General features: G+C 34.4%; 1 protein-coding gene across 4 annotated transcripts; it reads right to left on the reverse strand.

The window, feature by feature from the left end:
- Positions 1-551: 551 nt before the first annotated feature.
- On the reverse strand, positions 552-17,433 carry LOC103501845 (alpha,alpha-trehalose-phosphate synthase [UDP-forming] 1). 4 transcript variants are annotated; one of them, XM_008465564.3, is made up of 19 exons: positions 17,161-17,433; positions 10,147-10,335; positions 9,246-9,712; positions 9,029-9,126; positions 8,460-8,848; positions 8,052-8,166; positions 7,820-7,921; positions 6,387-6,537; positions 5,769-5,857; positions 5,197-5,245; positions 4,303-4,403; positions 3,205-3,392; positions 2,634-2,751; positions 2,053-2,229; positions 1,850-1,972; positions 1,683-1,770; positions 1,460-1,590; positions 1,250-1,348; positions 552-1,059 (listed from the first exon to the last, which is right to left on the reverse strand). In XM_008465564.3, exons 3-19 carry the CDS (start codon positions 9,631-9,633, stop codon positions 685-687), a joined length of 2,781 nt encoding a protein of 926 aa, XP_008463786.2. In that variant the 5' UTR covers positions 9,634-9,712; positions 10,147-10,335; positions 17,161-17,433; the 3' UTR covers positions 552-684. The 4 variants fall into 4 exon arrangements, with proteins under 4 accessions (XP_008463786.2, XP_008463787.2, XP_008463784.2 ...); XM_008465565.3 differs by lacking the exon at positions 10,147-10,335 and adding an exon at positions 10,635-10,769; XM_008465562.3 differs by lacking the exon at positions 10,147-10,335.
- Positions 17,434-17,664: the final 231 nt, after the last annotated feature.

Here is a 17,664-nt window from a genome sequence, read left to right on the forward strand (position 1 = left end):
TATTGGTATCCTGATCATGTGTGTTTCATGTCATAAAAATAAATTTTAGATATTAAATAAGCTATCATTAAAACACAAGGCAATTGTATATATTAGTCTACTAACATAAAATAAATAGTAAACAATACATGAATTCTATTGATATTTATCATAGTCTACCAAAATATCAAATACTATGAAAATATTATCCTACCATAGTCTATCAAATACTATGAACAATGTTCACAGTATCAACCATGGATGATAAATTACTTATAGTGATATATCACTATTTGAGTGAATTTTTTTATACCCGCGAGCGTAAATTAATCTTATGAGACAACCCTAGACCTATTAGTCAGCCATGATATAACAATACTACTTGAGTATAACCCAAGCTATGCTACATAATTTCCATTTTTCTTTAGGGTGAAAATGACGGTTTTTTTCTTCCACAAATAGGCTTAGGCTTAGGCGGTTGGCGCTATGGAAATACTACATATTCCATCAACTCATCAAGCAGGTGAAGGGGTAAAAGCCAAACAACAAAATGGAACGCAGGAGGAAGCAAATTAGAGAACATAACAATGATACCACTATGAAATAAAAGTCATCATACCAAACATTTTTTTATATAGCATGACCACAGCAGTATTTCTACATAAACATGAAGAAATAAAGCAAGGAAGCAAAGCATACTTGGTCTCAAGGAAATGCATTTGCACCTGCCAACTCCTTTAGGAATGCCACCACTTCATCTGATGATCCGAGCAGATACCGAGCATTCGTTCGAGCTCGTCCAACAGCACAAGAGAAGTAGTTCTCAGCCTTGAGATCAAGCACATTCCATTGGATCTTCTCCGGTGATGGTTTACGACCGTTTGCACAGTTATGATTTGAAGTTTTCTTCTCCAACCGACCCTTATTGTGAGGTGATTTTGATCCATTCCTATTTAGAGGAACTTTGATGGAAGGCTTTCTCTCACCCGTTAACTTAAGTCCATCGGTTCCCTTGGCTCTTGGCATGCCTATAGTATCCGATGGAAGTTCTGGCTCAAAGAAAGTGTAGACATCTTCATCCTGTTGACATAAATAATTTGAATGAGTAAAGGAGTAGTAAAGAGGCAAGGTACCATCATGAACTGATAAATCCAAAATATAAATAATAACATTCTTCAAAACATCTTTAAACAAACGAAACTTATGGCTTGATGAATAATTACAACAGGTACAGGTTCTATAACGTGTTACTTGTAAGGACGAATTTTACCTTCCCAAGAAAATGGCCTACACACAAGACATAGTCTATTGGAGTCGTCATGGACTTGCTGTGAACTATTTCTCCCAATATTCGGTCAATTGCTGATCCCTATCCCCCCCCCCCCCCCCCCCCCAAAAAAAAAAAAAAAAAAGAAGATTAGGGAAGAAAATTTTATTTAGTATGATGAAAGGAAAATCCAGGGAAGAAAACAAGACTGACCTTGGTAACACCAACAGCTCGCACCTCGACGGATCGGCTACCTTGAACAACATCAACTGATGCATTAGAAATTGGACCTGTCCATAAATGCTGTAGCATATCCCTTGCTTGAAGCCTTCCAAACTCAACATCTACATCAGGTGATGAGACACAACAGTAAAGAAAAGGAGCTTATAATTCATGTAAGCATTTATAGAAGGCGGTTTGTCTGCGTATCGAGTACCTGCATATTTATAGTTCCAAACAAGAGAAGTTTCCCGGAGCTCATAATGGGAACGGGGAGTTCTCTCTGTGAAGTACTCAAACACATGCTGTAGGAAAAGAAAATGGAAAACAAGATTAGAAGCTGTGAAGAATATTCCATTTCATTAATCGTCCTAATTTAAGCACCTTCACACTGTCGACCCATTCCATATTCAAATGCTCAGGCATTGTAGTCATCCAGTCCCCCCTTGTGAAACGTAGAAACATTCCATTCTCAGCAGCCAACCACATGTCATACTCCCCAAAATTCTGTGAAAGCATTGGTTTTAGAAGTAGGTAAAGAGGATAGAGGCGAAAATAAAAAAGGAACATGAAGTTAGAAAAAGTACATCATCCAAGACAGTTCTGTCACTCCCACTGAGAATGACTACTGTCGTATTTGGGTCATTGCAAATTGCTGTCAGTGGTTCTTTCAAATCTGGGTGTAGTTTCAGATCCATTTCTCTAATCTGATCACCTCTTCTCTCAGGTGTGTCCACCGGTTCAGTTAATGTTGAATTGAACCCCTAAATCAAGAGCACGTGAATGATGTAGGTTAAATCATACTAGATTAAAGACGTACTACATTTTCACATTATTCAACCTAGATGCCTAAAAGGATCTAGAAGAAAGCAGAAAAATTAGTGAGCAAAGTTAATGTGCAGCAATTGCAAAATCCGAGCAGGGTCGTTTTCTCGAGTTAACTCCAATTATCTTCCTTCCATGATTTCACATTTTTATATTGAAAATATTGGTTAGATGTGGCTCTTCCAATCTCAAGTACAAAGTTTCGGTGAAGTTTTAGGATGACATGAATTAAAAATACCCGTTAAAGCAAAAACAGCCCCAATATAAAATTCCCAAGGTTTCTAAAGCAATTTTTCTGTCATTGATCTAGGTAGGCGTATATGATTAGGAGTACGTAGCTAACCAGTATAAGTAATCTATTAGTAGATTGCTCATAATGTTTAATTGCATTATCAAATGGAAGCGGGGGCGGACATTGTCGAATCCTTAGTTCAGCTTCAACGACCGTATCGTTAAGTTCACTGCAAAAAAATAAAAATTTTGTTAGCATCAGCCAATGTTTAGTACTGCCATTAGTTTCAGAAATCTTGTATGAACCTCCACTATGAGTTAACTTTAAGAAGAGAATCGCCAATCATATCTTGGGTTAGTTATTTGAATTTACATTATAACCGGCAAAGTGACACTCAGATATACATAATTTTAGATTGAGGGAGAACTCGTGATTAAGGCGACGACATATAACATCTTTGGACATGATAGTCCTGCGGATTAGGTGATTACTATAAATGAGTACAAATTTCAATAAATGGTTATAAACCTAATTCAAGATTTTTATTAGGTCAGATTTAATCTTTAGAGCACATATGTTCAATAAATCCAATTAAAATAAAGCTTCAGAATTCAAAAAATAAATAATAATTTAACAAATACAGAGATAAAGGTCCTGCACAGAAAGGTCCACAAATTGATACCTCACAAAAGTTTCTGCCCATTCCTGAGCAGTGTGTGTAGTCACATGGAGAAAATTATGCCTATGGCGTTTTTCTCTTTCTTCAGCACCCATATTTAATGCTCGATCAATTGATTTTGCAACTTCTGTTATGTTCCAGGGGTTGACCAAAAGTGCTCCAGCACCCAGGGATTGTGCAGCACCCGCAAACTACAAAAAGCTTGAGAATTAGTAAAGAAAAGAACAATTCAGATTTGAAAAATTTATAATGTCAGAGCAGAGTGTATTCAATACCTAGGTCTGTTATAAAGAAAAACACATGCAATTATATTGACCATCAGTGGCTTTTATTTCTCATCTTATTGAATTTTTGTAAGATAATTTAAAGGAGAGTATTCTATGGTCAGAACGTCATATACATACATACATAAATAGGTATATAATTATAGAATCATTAATAGAAAAGTAATACACAGAAATAACATTTAACAGAATGATGAAAAAGTTACACACACACAAAGATATATGTAAATAGTTACAAAAAAACTATGATAAACGAAGAAAAGAATCCAGGTATAACAGATTAAAAAACTGTCCAGCTATATAAAAATGAGACCAAGAATGTGACCAGACTACATCTTTAGTTAACTCTATTCCAAACGATAGTGAAAGTCCTTGACTTCTTGTATAAGTACAATTATACTCGTTTGAGTTCCTTTAAAACCAAACATAACGATAAGACTCAAAATAGAAGATGAAGCATCAGCATAAGAAGAATAAAGTATTTGCATGAGGTTGAACCGCTTGAATCATAACACCAATCATTCTCATCAACAAAAGATGATTAAATATTCGCTGTCAGTTCAATTCCTTTTGTTTTACAACACGGGGAGTTCACTTCATTACGATTAATGCCTATACCTGAAGAAATCTGAATTTCAAGTACCAGAATAACATGGATATGCATTCCTAGGTTATCTTAAATTTCTACTGGAGTAGAACATAAAACGTTCACTGGGACTGGGAAATAGATTTAAAACCAGGGGAAATCACATACTCAGGTTGGAGTTTAAACAACAATGACAGCAACAATATTGACACTACGAGTTTTCAGAATTACCTCGCTAAGAATTAGAACCCCTTTCTTTGCATCCTGGCAAGCAACAAATTCATAACTGACAAGATTCATTCCATCCCTCAAAGATGTGACAAGTGCTACATCTACGGAGTGGCAAATAAAGAGTTAGTAAATATTAAATAAAAAACATAGACATTTATCTGACATCATATTGTGACATCCCTTAAAGATTTCAATGTCATAATGCAGATGAAATGAAAGTTGGTGACATATTTACACTGTGTCCCAATATTTTGGAAGCAATTACAATCAGAGGGAAATTCAACTAACACACAAATAGGGGAGAGAAGTATACCTATGCACCGACTGACCTATCTCAAATCAATTTTAAGTTCATTATACAAACATATTTTTATATCTAAGTGTCTTGTACACTGCTTATGTATTATGTGCAATTCGAGGACAGCTACTTGACCGCCAATATTTACTAATTACCAGTGTTATAACACCCTACAAAGCTTCAATTATATTATATGAACTTGTCAGAAAACTCGGGATTAAATCCTAAACAAGTGGCCACCAACTCAAAATGGGGTTATTTGCGTTTCAAATATTCAAACAATATTTCATATTCTAATACAATCACCGAAAGACTTGTCAGAGCTGAACCCAATCAGCAACCTTCACAAGTCAGTTGGGATCTTGTTGTGACCTGTCATTGAAGTAGGATATACAACTAGCCGAAACTAATTACATATTAATGTCATCAAGGCACCGATGGGATACAAATACATCATATAGCATCCACAATACTCAGAAATTAGTGACAAAAACCTAGAGGTATGAAACCTTATGTGCCAATGGTGTCAAGATAAAAACATTTCTATGAAATGTTTCATGATCAACATTTGGCAGATGGAGAGTGAAAATTAATACCAGTGACAGCATATAGCGCACACAGTGCATGAAAATCGAGGGAGCGATCCTGCAGAAAAATAAAATACTTGTTTAAAGCTGTTGCAATGTTTCTATACGTAAAGAAATTTGATTATGGCCACTATAATGATTGTAAAATGACCAAACATATCAAGAAAACATCAGAAGTTTTCTAAGATGCAACCCTTGTACTGTTTACAGTCTCACATAGAACAGTCATGTTTGAATACTTTGCAGAAAGAAGGAGTATCTAGATTGAACAAGTGATACTCACTTTCATTGATTGTTTTGACAATGGTTTTCATTTACTTGATCATCGAACCAAGCATTGAAATGAGGCAATGATACAAGATTTGAGAGAGCATTATATTCCATCACTAATATCTAACAAGCAAAGCTATTATGTATCCAACCATTTATTCACGATACCATTGCATCATAAACCATTACTAATAGAGCAGTTAAGAGCGCATAAATAGCTCACATCTAAAAATCCTAAGAAATTTCAAGCACAAAACAAAACAACGGAAATTCTACATTCAAGAAAGGAAATAAAGAAATTGTGGACAAACCAGATGATGTATAGGCACAGTAGTCAGTGTTCCAAATCTCCCATTAATACGCCCAACTATTTCATGAACTTGGCTCGTAAGCTTTTGATCTGTATTGACACAGGATACAACTTATAATTGATATCTAGAGATGCCTAAAGATAGATTAGGCCAGAAAACATGTAATATTGAAAGAAAACAGTGTATATATGTTGTTGTGTTAGACAAGTGCATGGCGCAAAATGAATAGCAGGATTTTCCAATAATTTAAACAGTATTAGAGAAAGGTGACAAACAAAATGGGGGGGGGGGGGAGAATCCTATGCAAGCATATTGTTTGTTTATTTATATCTTAGCATAAACTATTTATCTATGATGTTCCGGAAACTTCTTTTCTCATATCAGTACATCTTAAAGACACCAACATTGTTTGCAGCCATAAACCAGCAGCGCTTAATTATGGAAATAAATGCCTTATAATTCATGTAACTGGACGGTTGAAGTTTAAAGGATTGCAATAGTCTAAAAACCCAATTAGAAATTGAAGCTGACAGTGATTTCAGCTATAGCTTCGCTTAAATATACTAGCACTGCACAAAACACATTAAAATAGAAAACGCATAGAGAAAACAACCATACATTCTGGCACATCTGTTCTTGTTGGCACTGCAATTTGCAGCAAAACAACTTTATCACGCCAATAAGGGTTTTCCTCCAAGAATTTTTCAAATGCTAATATCTTTTGAGGTATTCCTTTAATCATATCAAGACGATCAACCCCTAACATTACCTGCAATGCATAAACAATAGCAAGAATAAGACGAAAGTCCACATGACTGCGTGAAATTTAACTGACATCATTGAGAATGGAATAAACCAAGTCTTCACTTGTTTGCTTTCATGAATAGGACTGGGATAATGCACCATGAACAGCTAGCTTAATGAACCAAACAAAAGATTGTTGGCTAAGAACCACAATAACAATATATGTCTTTCATCATTATAAATATTTTTTAGGCATTGATGGAAGGTTCTAAAAAGAAGAAATACAAGTCGGAAAATATTAGAAACAAGAGTTACTGATCAAATTGAGTCACAAATCCTAGAAAAATTAAGACTAAACTAGCCATGAGCTTTCCATGGTCATATGGAAACCTAAATGAATTCCTGGCTAAGTCATAATTACTTAATATCAAGAAGTAGAAATCCTTCACACTAAAACCCTGCCCAGGTGGAAAACCAGAGAACATAGTGAAGTATTTAAAATAGAGTTAAAAATCTATACATGGACGCATTGCTATCAGTAAAAGCAGGCCAGTTCAGAGAGCGATCACAACAAACAACAGGAAGAAGACTTCATAACAAATGAAAGTTTGAACTCATTCAATAAGAAATGTCCACTGAATTAACAGAATAATATACGCTAAGTGAATATGCAAACAAAGACTAAGATATGTTCGTTTCTTTTCAATTCAGTCCATATTGTATAAAAAGTTTCATCAGCATTAAAATTGGCTTAATGAATTGCCCGTACTTTATAGAAGGAAAAAGGTCGTAGAGAGGAAGATTTCGAATTCCTTGTCCAAATTTTTAAAAAATTGGTGAAAAGTTGAAGTTTTCTCTGTTTGAGGACCTTTTTTGTCATCTAATATATGAAGTTGAGAAAAAACAATGCTATATCAATATACAACAGACAAAGTAGGGAAAAAGAAAAACATCTCAAATGGGGCTGCATAAAACAGTTAATAAAAAAAAATTAAATGGAATATTAGGAGAAACAATTACAATAAACTATTTCCTGAAATTAATTACTCAATCTTAGATGTTTTTATCTCATTTAGTTTGGTAAATTTGTATATGTTCCGTTTTTAGTGGAAAACGAACGTGCACAATAAGGTAGGCTAACACTATGTTAGAATCGATGCAACACTGAAACTAGTTCCCACCACAATGTCACATAGGCAAATCCTGACTTTGTCGTTAGATTTTATGTCACAAATTAATGCAGAGATTCTATTGTTATATTTTTGTATGACAAATAACAACCACTGTGGATTAAAACAACTGTATACCTTTCGACCTTTGAATCTTTCCTTTAACTCTTCAATATGTACTTGGACTTCAGGTATCTTAAGGGCACGTATGAATCGGTCCGAGTCGATACCAATGGGAAACTGGAAATTTAAAAATTAAAATTAAAAAGTTAAAATTACAATGCATGGTTAAGATTAACACCTACAAAAAGGATAAGTACAGGGCTTCATCAATCCAAGAATCACTAGGGAAAAAATAACAGAAACATACTGCAGCCACTCGTGTTAGCTTTCCTTGGTCCTCAACTCCTTCTGGTGTACCCTCAAGTCCAAGAATACGAGTACAAGCACTTACGAAATGACGCGCATAATCATATGTGTGAAAACTACAAAATTATAGTCATCGTGTAAAGGTTGCGCAAAAAAAAGTCATTAGGATAGAACATTTAGGTGTTCAAAAGTTATCATCCAAAGTGTAATTAAATACAAACAACTATTATGAAAATCAAGATCATTATTCTTGTAAAAGGTTGGAGGATTCTCATACTACGCTCCTATATAAACAGGTTCAGGAAGGCAAATTCAGAACAAGAGCTCTATAATCATCTACTCTGGCCGTCTTTTTATGCAGACAAAAACAAGCACCCAAAGGTTTGATCAGTATGGCAGAGAAACTTACCCAACCAGATCAGCAGCAAGTACTGAGCGCAGAAGCTCTGATCGGGATGGAAGGGTTCTGTGGATTTCAGAGGAGGGAAAAGGTGTATGGAGAAACCAGCCGACTTTCATCTTGCGATTATGTTCCTTGAGACATTTAGGAAGGAACATAAGATGGTAATCATGGCACCAAACAACATCACCCTCCTCATAGTGCTTGTTAACTACATCAGCAAACATTTGGTTTGCCTTCTTGTATGCGGCAAACTGAGACTGAAAGCTGCGGGTGGTGGCAAGACGATCTTCTTGAGGAAGGCCAAGGTAATGAAACAGAGGCCATAAAATGTTGTTACAATAGCCATTGTAGTATTGATGAACAATCTCTTCATCAAGGAAAACAGGGATACACCTCTGCAACCAAGTAACAAAAATTCAGATGGGGGGTGTTAAAATGAAAACTGGTAACCGAAACACTAGATTGCCATCTCAAAAAATTTCAAAAAACACCAACGAGTACTATAAAATTTCCATACTTCAGGACTACATCTTTCTCTTCTCAACAATCACAAAGCCTTAAATACAATTGTGTACCTTTTCAGCCAAAGCTTCAGTCAGTGCCTTTTGTCCCACCTCATCGGGTACGTTTACACCAGCCCAACCAATCCATCTCGCCTCAAATTCCTTCACGCCTTTTAATAAATCATCGAGAATGCATTATTTTCATAATTCAAAATTACGAAAATCAAGATAGCAAAAAACAGTTATGAGAGAAAAAGACAATTAAAACAAGGCCATAAGAACCACTCACCCAGAAGTGCACTCACTAGGCCTCCAGCACTGATCTCTAGAGACCAGGAATCTTCACCCCTCCTAACTGCAGAGACGGGCAACCTATTGGCCACAACCAGCAACCGTTGTCTGGGTGGCTTGCCATCTTGCTTGTCACATCCTTCGCCAAAGGTCCTTGAGGATATAGAAGCTTCGGAAAATTTACAGGGAATTCCAACGCTTTCTTCTTCTTTCAAACGAAGGTCATTATCAATTGGTTCAGACTCCTTACCGTAGTCGTTTAACTCGTTTGAATATGAATCCTTAGAGCTTTTCCTTAGCTTTCTCTCTCGCAAGAGCCTTTCCAGTCGACCTGGTATACGGTCTGAACTATCGTTTGAGTTACCGTTATACTTATTCCCAGGCATACGCTTACTTTAGAGCCTACCCTCTTCAAGTATTAGTTCGAGAGCAATTCAGCCTTTTGGAGCAATCGCACAGTGCGTCCTACAATTTAATAAGCAATAAGTTACCATTTAAAAGTAGTAATGCCATCCGACAAAGCCCTCCCAACTGCTAACAAGTGGGAAGATTATAGATAACACGGCTCCCAACAAGATTAAAATTGAGAGAATATTCATATGAAATTTTTTAAGAAAAATGGTGTCCAACACAGCGTTCAAGATTTTAAACATCCCTTGCAAGCAATCTCCAATAACTAAATATTAACATCAAAATTCTTCAGAAAATTTGTGATGTAAACAATGCGAGAGGGAATAGAATAGAAAAGTGAACAGATAATCATGGTGACACGTTTTACGAAAAATGAAACAATAGGTACAAAAACAAAATAATCCCAGAAAAAGAAGAGAGAAATCAAACTCTTGATAAGAGAGAGAGGAACTTAGAGGAATTTTTTCAACACAAAACGATGGTCTCACCTATTATTGATCCAATATTGACAACTATTGAAAGCGGGGTTTTCAACAAGAAGTCAGATAGAAAGTGGAGAGGAGAATAAGTGACAACAGAGAGAAAATCTCCAAATTTTGTACGACCGAGAGCTATCACACAGAGAAAAAGCGAGGAAACAACATGATCCTCGTGTAAGCTTTATAGGATACGTAAAGCTGTCCGTCCATGCAAGTAAGGCAAAAGAATTGTGTTGAAGCAGAGAAAGTAAAAAGACAACTATAATGATAATAGTATAAAATCAAAATACCTAAAACACAAAATTTATCTTAATTTTAAGTGACCACTATCATTTCTGTTCAACAGTAATTGTTTTTTGTTTCACTTTCAGTCAACCTTGGATTCATTTAAACCAGTAATCAACTAATCCGATTCAAGGTAATTTCCTTTTAGTTTGGCAATAATATTCAATATCTGACAAACAAAAGTCTTGAAAAAGATTTGAAAATTAGCTCACACTTGAAGGAGTACTGATAATGACTACCAATATGAGAAATTATCCAAACAATCTCAAGTATTCAGAAGAGGCACTTTTCCCAGGGAAAAGAAAAAACTTTTCTCAGGAAAGTGAAGGCGGTGAGCTTTGAGTAATCTGGAGAAAAGAAAAAAAACATTATATTTACTGTGCAGAATGCAAAACTGAAATGATACGCCCAGATTCTCACACTATTATATCCGTACCGAAAAGGGTCAATGAATAGTCAAATAATGTCATCGGTGTATGAATGAAACAGTATCGGGGTAAAATTTAAGAATTGAAATACGAATGTCATCTGAACTCTTCACTTACTGACAAAGATGGAACTATCACCACACACTTGGGCAACATGCATGGTGCAACAACACCATGTTATTGTCGTTACTCTCAACAATTCGACTAAAATTGGCAAAATAGTTAGACTTCCACAACAAGACCGAGGATTTTTAGGTTATTGCAACACGAGACACTGATAGTTGGATATTTCATTATACGACAACTTTATCTGTTGCTTTAGAATTACGATTTCTATGAAACACATTGATAGGATAAAATTTTAACATATGACAAATTAGGATCGAAGAAATTAATAAAAGATATAATAGTCATAGTCTCTGGTGAACGAGCCAAGTATTTTTCATTTCATAAACATTTCTCTTTTCAAAAGGAGCTTCCAGTTTCTAGATACAGCTTTTAGTAAAATTTAATTTTAATTTTATCACTTAAAATTAAGATAATTGTTTCAAATGGGTAGAAAGCATTTACAAATATAATAAAATTTTATTTTTTATTAAATTACATTGATATGTCTATAAAGACCTATAATAGATAGGTGTGTCTATGTAGGTCATCACCATTCATCATCAATAAAACAAAAAAATAGATATTTTTAGTAGTTCACCATTCATCATCAATAAAACAAAAAAATAGATATTTTTAGTAGTTTTAAAACATCTGTTCCTACGAAATAGAGATGTTTAAATAACTTGACAACCCAACCAACTTGAATTATCCAACTCAAAATATAACAAGTTGTTTTGAGTTAATTTTTTTTTTTAATTTTTGTTTGATTGGATTGAGTTATGGTTGACTAAAAAAATTTGAGCTGACCCAACCCAATCCAAATAACATAGATATTAATATTCATAAAAAGATATACATCAATTTTTCTCTGTTTAAAGTTTGACTATCTTTTATTTATTAATTTGTAAATTTTTAATATTTTTCTTTTAGAATTATTATAGATATTTTATACTTCATATTTGAGTTTAATGAAATTTTAGTTATTAGTAATGTGAAGAAAAATGAGCTATAATCCAACAACTCAACCTAAGGATTAGATTGGGATGAAGACTTTATTGTCAACTCAATTAACTCGAATATTCGAATAGAAACTTTATTTGAATTTTTTAAGTTGTCGATCCGGTTAACAGCTGACCCATGTACACCCTACTACAAAAGAACACCTGAGCTAAAAATTAATTACTAAAACTTTAGCATCATCTGCAAAACCAACAATTTGAAAAGGTACTGCTACTCGGAAATTTGATGTTATTAAGCCCACAAAGAGCTCTTTTCTTTTTTCTTTTCCAAAAACAATCCTATTTTCATCGATATGCGCCCTATCTTCGCATGTCAATCTTGACTGCCTATACCACGTTAGGCAGCTAATTCAATAGGATTAGGAGCCAGATAAATTAAATCTAATAAATTCACTGTCGGCACAGGAAAACGAAGTTCAAAGAGCATTTTGAACAATGCAAAACCCAACAAATTTTGATGGTTTTTCAAATCTATCAAAAATGCATATAAACGTGCTTTAATCAATTCAGTCAACATTACTGTACTAGTTCAAGAAACACAACGCACAAACATTGCCACCCAAAAAGTAAACTGCATGACCCACGATGCATGTACAAAACTGCTTACACTTTCTATTGGATGGCATGAGGAGCGACCCACGGTGCAAATAGAATGGCTAGTGCCATTCAAAAAGTGATCCACAAGTCCACAACATAACAATAGATAATGGGATGTAACCACTCGATTCCACCCATGTGTATTACTATTTCTTCTAATTTACTTTATACTTTTATATTTAATTTTTCGAAATATACAATTGCAAGTTAAATATAAATAAAAAAAGTGGAAATAATAATTCAGGGGCAGTTGTCCTTCCTAATCATATGAAAAATAACTTCAATTAAAGTTTCGTGGAAGTATGGATTTTAGTGATTTAGAATATATTTAAACTGATTTTTTAAGTGTTTGTAAATATTTTTTAAAGTACGTAGAAAGTCATGCATTAATTCGAATAAAAAAAATATATTATCCTCATATTCGTAAGAAAAGAAAGTAAGAATTACCCTTGTCCTTTCACCCACTTTTCCAGCCATTGAAGTGAAATGAATAATATTAAATGTGGCATCCAAATGAGAAAATTATAAGCGCAAAATGATAACAAAGTAAGAAGTTTTAATTAAGAGAACAATTTGACAATCAGAGTGGACAGCATAGTTGATGAGCTTTTGAAATCAAATGCATGAATTTTTTTTGAAGTTTTGACTTTGACAACAAAGACGGTTAATTCGAAGCACCGAAAAGAAAAGGTGGTCATTTGAACCGAATAAATCATGACATATTTTGAATAAAACAGAATCACAATACTGAAAAGAAATGATGTATGACCTCTAATTACGCTTAAATAGCATGTTTAGTTAAGCAACAAACAACTGTTGGCACCTTTGGAAAAGTGTACTTATTTAAACACATGTGGGGTATAACACTGTGGCATATTTGGCCCAAGTGTTGTGTTATTAATTCCACCCACAATTTAGTAGTGAATAAGTTATGAAATTGACAAAGTAAAAGAAAAGAAAATAGTAAACACAGGGCAGAAGAAAACCAATACAAAGTTATTTGTATGATTAACTAACTGTGTATTAGCAACTTTCATGGACATGGAAAGAACAATTTATTATTAGAGAACCATGTTCATTTATAGCGAGGGTTCACTAATAGTGATACCTATACTTGTTCGTTTCAAAAGAACAATTAATAAATTCAAAACCTTTCAGAAAGAAAATTAAATTATAAATTCAGCCTAGTTATATACAAATTGATAAACTCTTCGAATTTACCGATCTTTTGCTAAACAACTCAACTCTTTGTGATGAAATTTTGAATACTTTACATTCTCCAAGTTTGATGCTTATATGTCATTTCACTCTCTAATTAAGGTACCGAGACAAGGAAAATATCTGGCAACATGTTTTGGCAAAAAGTTCAAATGCATACCCATTCTATTTCTTTGTTTAGATCCAATTTTGATATGAATAAATAATAACGACATCAAATCAATACTGTCAACAAATTAAACACAGACGTCAATGCATTTCCAGTTGCATGCCTTATAAAAAATGATACCGTAGCACAAAAGACGAGGGGAAGGCATGAGGAAACTGTTCGGAGGTTGGAAAATCAAACAACAATCTTCAATATTACACTTAATCTTTGGTAAATGTTTGAACATTTTGTTGAATTGCTAGGTCGGATTAAAATTTACCATCACCCAAAAACTTGCTTATGTATATTTGACATGATTTGACATATTCATAAACTTAAAGTTTATAGATTGGTAAGTAAACAATTTTTGTTGAAGTATAATCCTTCAGAGTGTTGGGAAAAATTAACATGGCGATGACCCAAAATGCATGAGTATAATGAATACTTTCCTTCAATTAGGCCTTAATACTATGACATATAACACATATACCAGCTTTTGTCCAATATTTTAAAGATTTTTCGATTTCAATATTAATTTTAGAACTTCTATAAAAAGTTAAATGGTAATATTGAATAAAGTTAATCTTGCAACATTATCCTTTGTTTACAAAGTCTTCAGATTCCTTTTTAATTACGGCTGCAATATCACCTTTAAACTCTTATAAATGTTTTTAAAATCACTCTGGTAGCAAAAATTTATTAAATACTTTGGATGAAAAGGTGAGAAAAAGAATAAAATGTGAGGTTGTGTCCTTGTTTGTAATCAAAGTCCTTGTCACACAATTTTATGTCCTAATGTTCGTACGTCCAACATTCTAACGATATTCCAATTCTAGCTCAAAAATAAAAGAGAAAAAAATAAATCAAAAGTCAAGAATATATTTCAAACAAATCGGTAAACAAGTTCTACTTTTTCTGATTTAGCTTGAGAGAAAAAAGTACTGATCTCGGTCGATTAATTGAATGGTGGTATTAAACCCGTCGCATCTTCTAATGCAAATAAACATCAGAGTATCTTCAAAATATCTATTTAAAAGAAAATGAAACATATGGTCCTTCCTTAGACCTTTTCAAAAGGAGGGCACGTGACTAAAATTGACAATTGGCCTAAGGAATGCTTCAAAGACAGAAGTTGACTGAACAGACTGGCTTGCAGCCTTGTTTTCTCTGGTAAATGAAGGCAAGTGGAGTAGAATTATTGCTATTGTCAGTGGGTATGGGAATCTAATAGTAGGAAAGCCCGTGAAATACATACCGTAGTGAGAGAATTTGAAGGAACCATAATTTCGTCATCCATGAAAACAATTTGCGAGGGTCCCAAAATAAAAGATATTCTCACTTTTGTCCTTTGGCCAACTTCACACCCATTTAGTCTGGTAATATTCCTTGGACGGGCAGTTAAATCTTCTTCGGGGTGGATGGCAGGTGGCCTTTCAGATCACACCAGACTGAAAATTTTTAAAACATGACAATCCGATTCTGGGCAGCTATGTAGTCAAACCCAAAAGAGCACAGAACTACTAGGACAGTACCTTGCCTAGGGCGTTAGGCTAGTGTATAAAGAAAATTACAAAGAAAGTGCTTTAAAAAATGTCAGTCTCTAGTACTGTTCAGTAGGAGATCTCAAATTTCACTTTACAAATGAAAGATTCTCAATTTCCTGCAGCTTTTAACATTTTTCTTCACTGAGAAAGAAGTGTTGGAATGGGCTACATAGAGTCTAATCTCGAGCTCCTTTTGACAACTTACGGAAGGTTTTGATTCGGAAAGTAAAGCCTCAAATTTCCAAATACTAGAGGCTTACAAAGAGAAAGAGGAACTCATATATCCAATATTTTCTCCCCCAAAAAAATTGAAAATTATTCAACGTGGACCCACGTTGCAAAATTTGCCCAAACCATACGTAACGCAAGTATAATAACTAATTAGCCGGAAAAAACGCCTTATTTTCTCTACTTCTTAAACTTTGGTTATGACCACGAACCTTGGTGTTAAGGAGATCTTTTGAAAATAAATTATGTGTTGGATCCAATGGGATTTGTGCTCCTATTAGCAATCCAACTGACCCACTTGGCCGAATACATAATTTCTGAATAAATCTTTTGACACTGTCTTCTCACGCTAACCAAAACGATATTTTTCGAGAGTTGTATCACATCTTGACGAATACGGATAATTCTTTGGGGATTTTCAAAACAGAGTCTCTCAAGATCCCCATGTTTTTTCCTCAATCAATGTAAGAATTACTTTATTTAATTTCCTTGATAGTGGTGAAAAAGGATACTCGGTATCTGGGTTTTTTTTAAAAAAAAATTATGGGTCTCGTCATTTATTACGATAATACGTTATACAGTATACAAGGTCCGGAAAGAAGATTCTTATACACCATTATACTCCAACCTTTTCTTTTTTGTTCCCGGTTTTCAAGCAAACTAATAGAGACAAATTTTAAACTATTCAATTAGAGAGAAACAAAATCAAATCCAAATTCAATTTGGATTCATTGAATAGACATAAACAAGGTGAGGTATAATCCTGGAGAAGTCTGACCCGAATTACCAAATTTTTCAGACTAATAGAATGAATTACACATGTTATGCTAATGATTTTCAAGAAACGTACAAAAGGCGGGAACGGTATTAGGCTCAGAAAAAATGGCGGGAAAAAAACTTAAATTCGATTCGACCAATCACGTCTGAGGAGAACTAGAGAATTAGCTCGAGCGATTGCATCCCCAAACTCAGAAGGAAGACGACGATTCATTAGACGCTGAAAATAACTAAACGGAACAAAACGATTCCAAAAGCCAAGAATACACGAAAAGCAAATGCCGTCGAGTATAAAGAAAAACACAAAAAGATAGATTCGACGTCAGAAACAAATATATACACACACACACACACACACACATATATATATATCGGCGTGTTTCCTTTATTATTCTTTACTTTTCTTCAAAACCAAAGATCTACACAACAAAACAACGCCTACTAACTACAGAATCAGTCAAAACAGCATACACATACAGAGAAAAAAATACAGTACTCTCGGAGTAGTAATAGAAGCAGCGGAACAAAACAAATCACTCTAAGAATAACAAAAGAAATACAACAACAGATACAGCGAAAGCGTCGCATGCAAAGACGCACATACACATTCATGATAGAACAAAAACAAACCGCATAAAATAAGAAGTAGAGATACAGAAACGACGACTAACCTGAAGGCGTATGAACAAGTATGCCAGAGCTTATTGAAGGCGACTTAGAGAGGGAGTAAGAATAAGAAGAAGAAGAGGAAGTGGAGGGGATGAAAATGGAATTGGAGAGAGAGAGAGAGAGAGAGAGAGAGAGAGAGAGAGAGAGAGAGAGTAAATGGGAATGTGCGTTAGAGAGAGAGAATTTGGTTCCGTCAGCGTTTTGGGGGCCGTGTGTGTGTGTGTGTGTGTGTGTGTGAGTGAGTGTGTCCGTTGGGCTGGTGGGAAAGGCAAGGATCAGCTTTGATGGCGTCCAATCATATGGAGGGAATTTGTTCTCTTTTTTTTCTCTCTCTCTCTTTTCTTTTCTTTTCTTTTCTTTTTTTGGTGGAAATGCTTGTGAGTTGTGTGCAAACGAAGCATAAACTTTTTGAAAAATTATAACAAATAATATAGTTACAAACTATTAAAAGAAAAAAGGAAAAAAAATTTAAATTACACGTTTTAGTTTTAGATTAGGTTGAGTTT

This window comes from Cucumis melo, chromosome 7 (assembly GCF_025177605.1).
Source record: "Cucumis melo cultivar AY chromosome 7, USDA_Cmelo_AY_1.0, whole genome shotgun sequence".
NCBI classification, from domain to species: domain Eukaryota; kingdom Viridiplantae; phylum Streptophyta; class Magnoliopsida; order Cucurbitales; family Cucurbitaceae; genus Cucumis; species Cucumis melo.

What these genes read in the sequence shown, in the direction of transcription:
- LOC103501845 (XM_008465562.3), bottom strand. Translation starts at nt 9,633, where the DNA reads ATGCCTGGGAATAAGTATAACGGTAACTCAAACGATAGTTCAGACCGT. An exon ending in AGCTAACACGAGTGGCTGCA is followed by an intron (nt 7,922 to 8,051) that starts GTATGTTTCTGT and finishes TTAAATTTCCAG; the next exon opens with TTTCCCATTGGTATCGACTC. An exon ending in CTAATAGATTACTTATACTG is followed by an intron (nt 2,230 to 2,633) that starts GTTAGCTACGTA and finishes CTCTTGATTTAG; the next exon opens with GGGTTCAATTCAACATTAAC.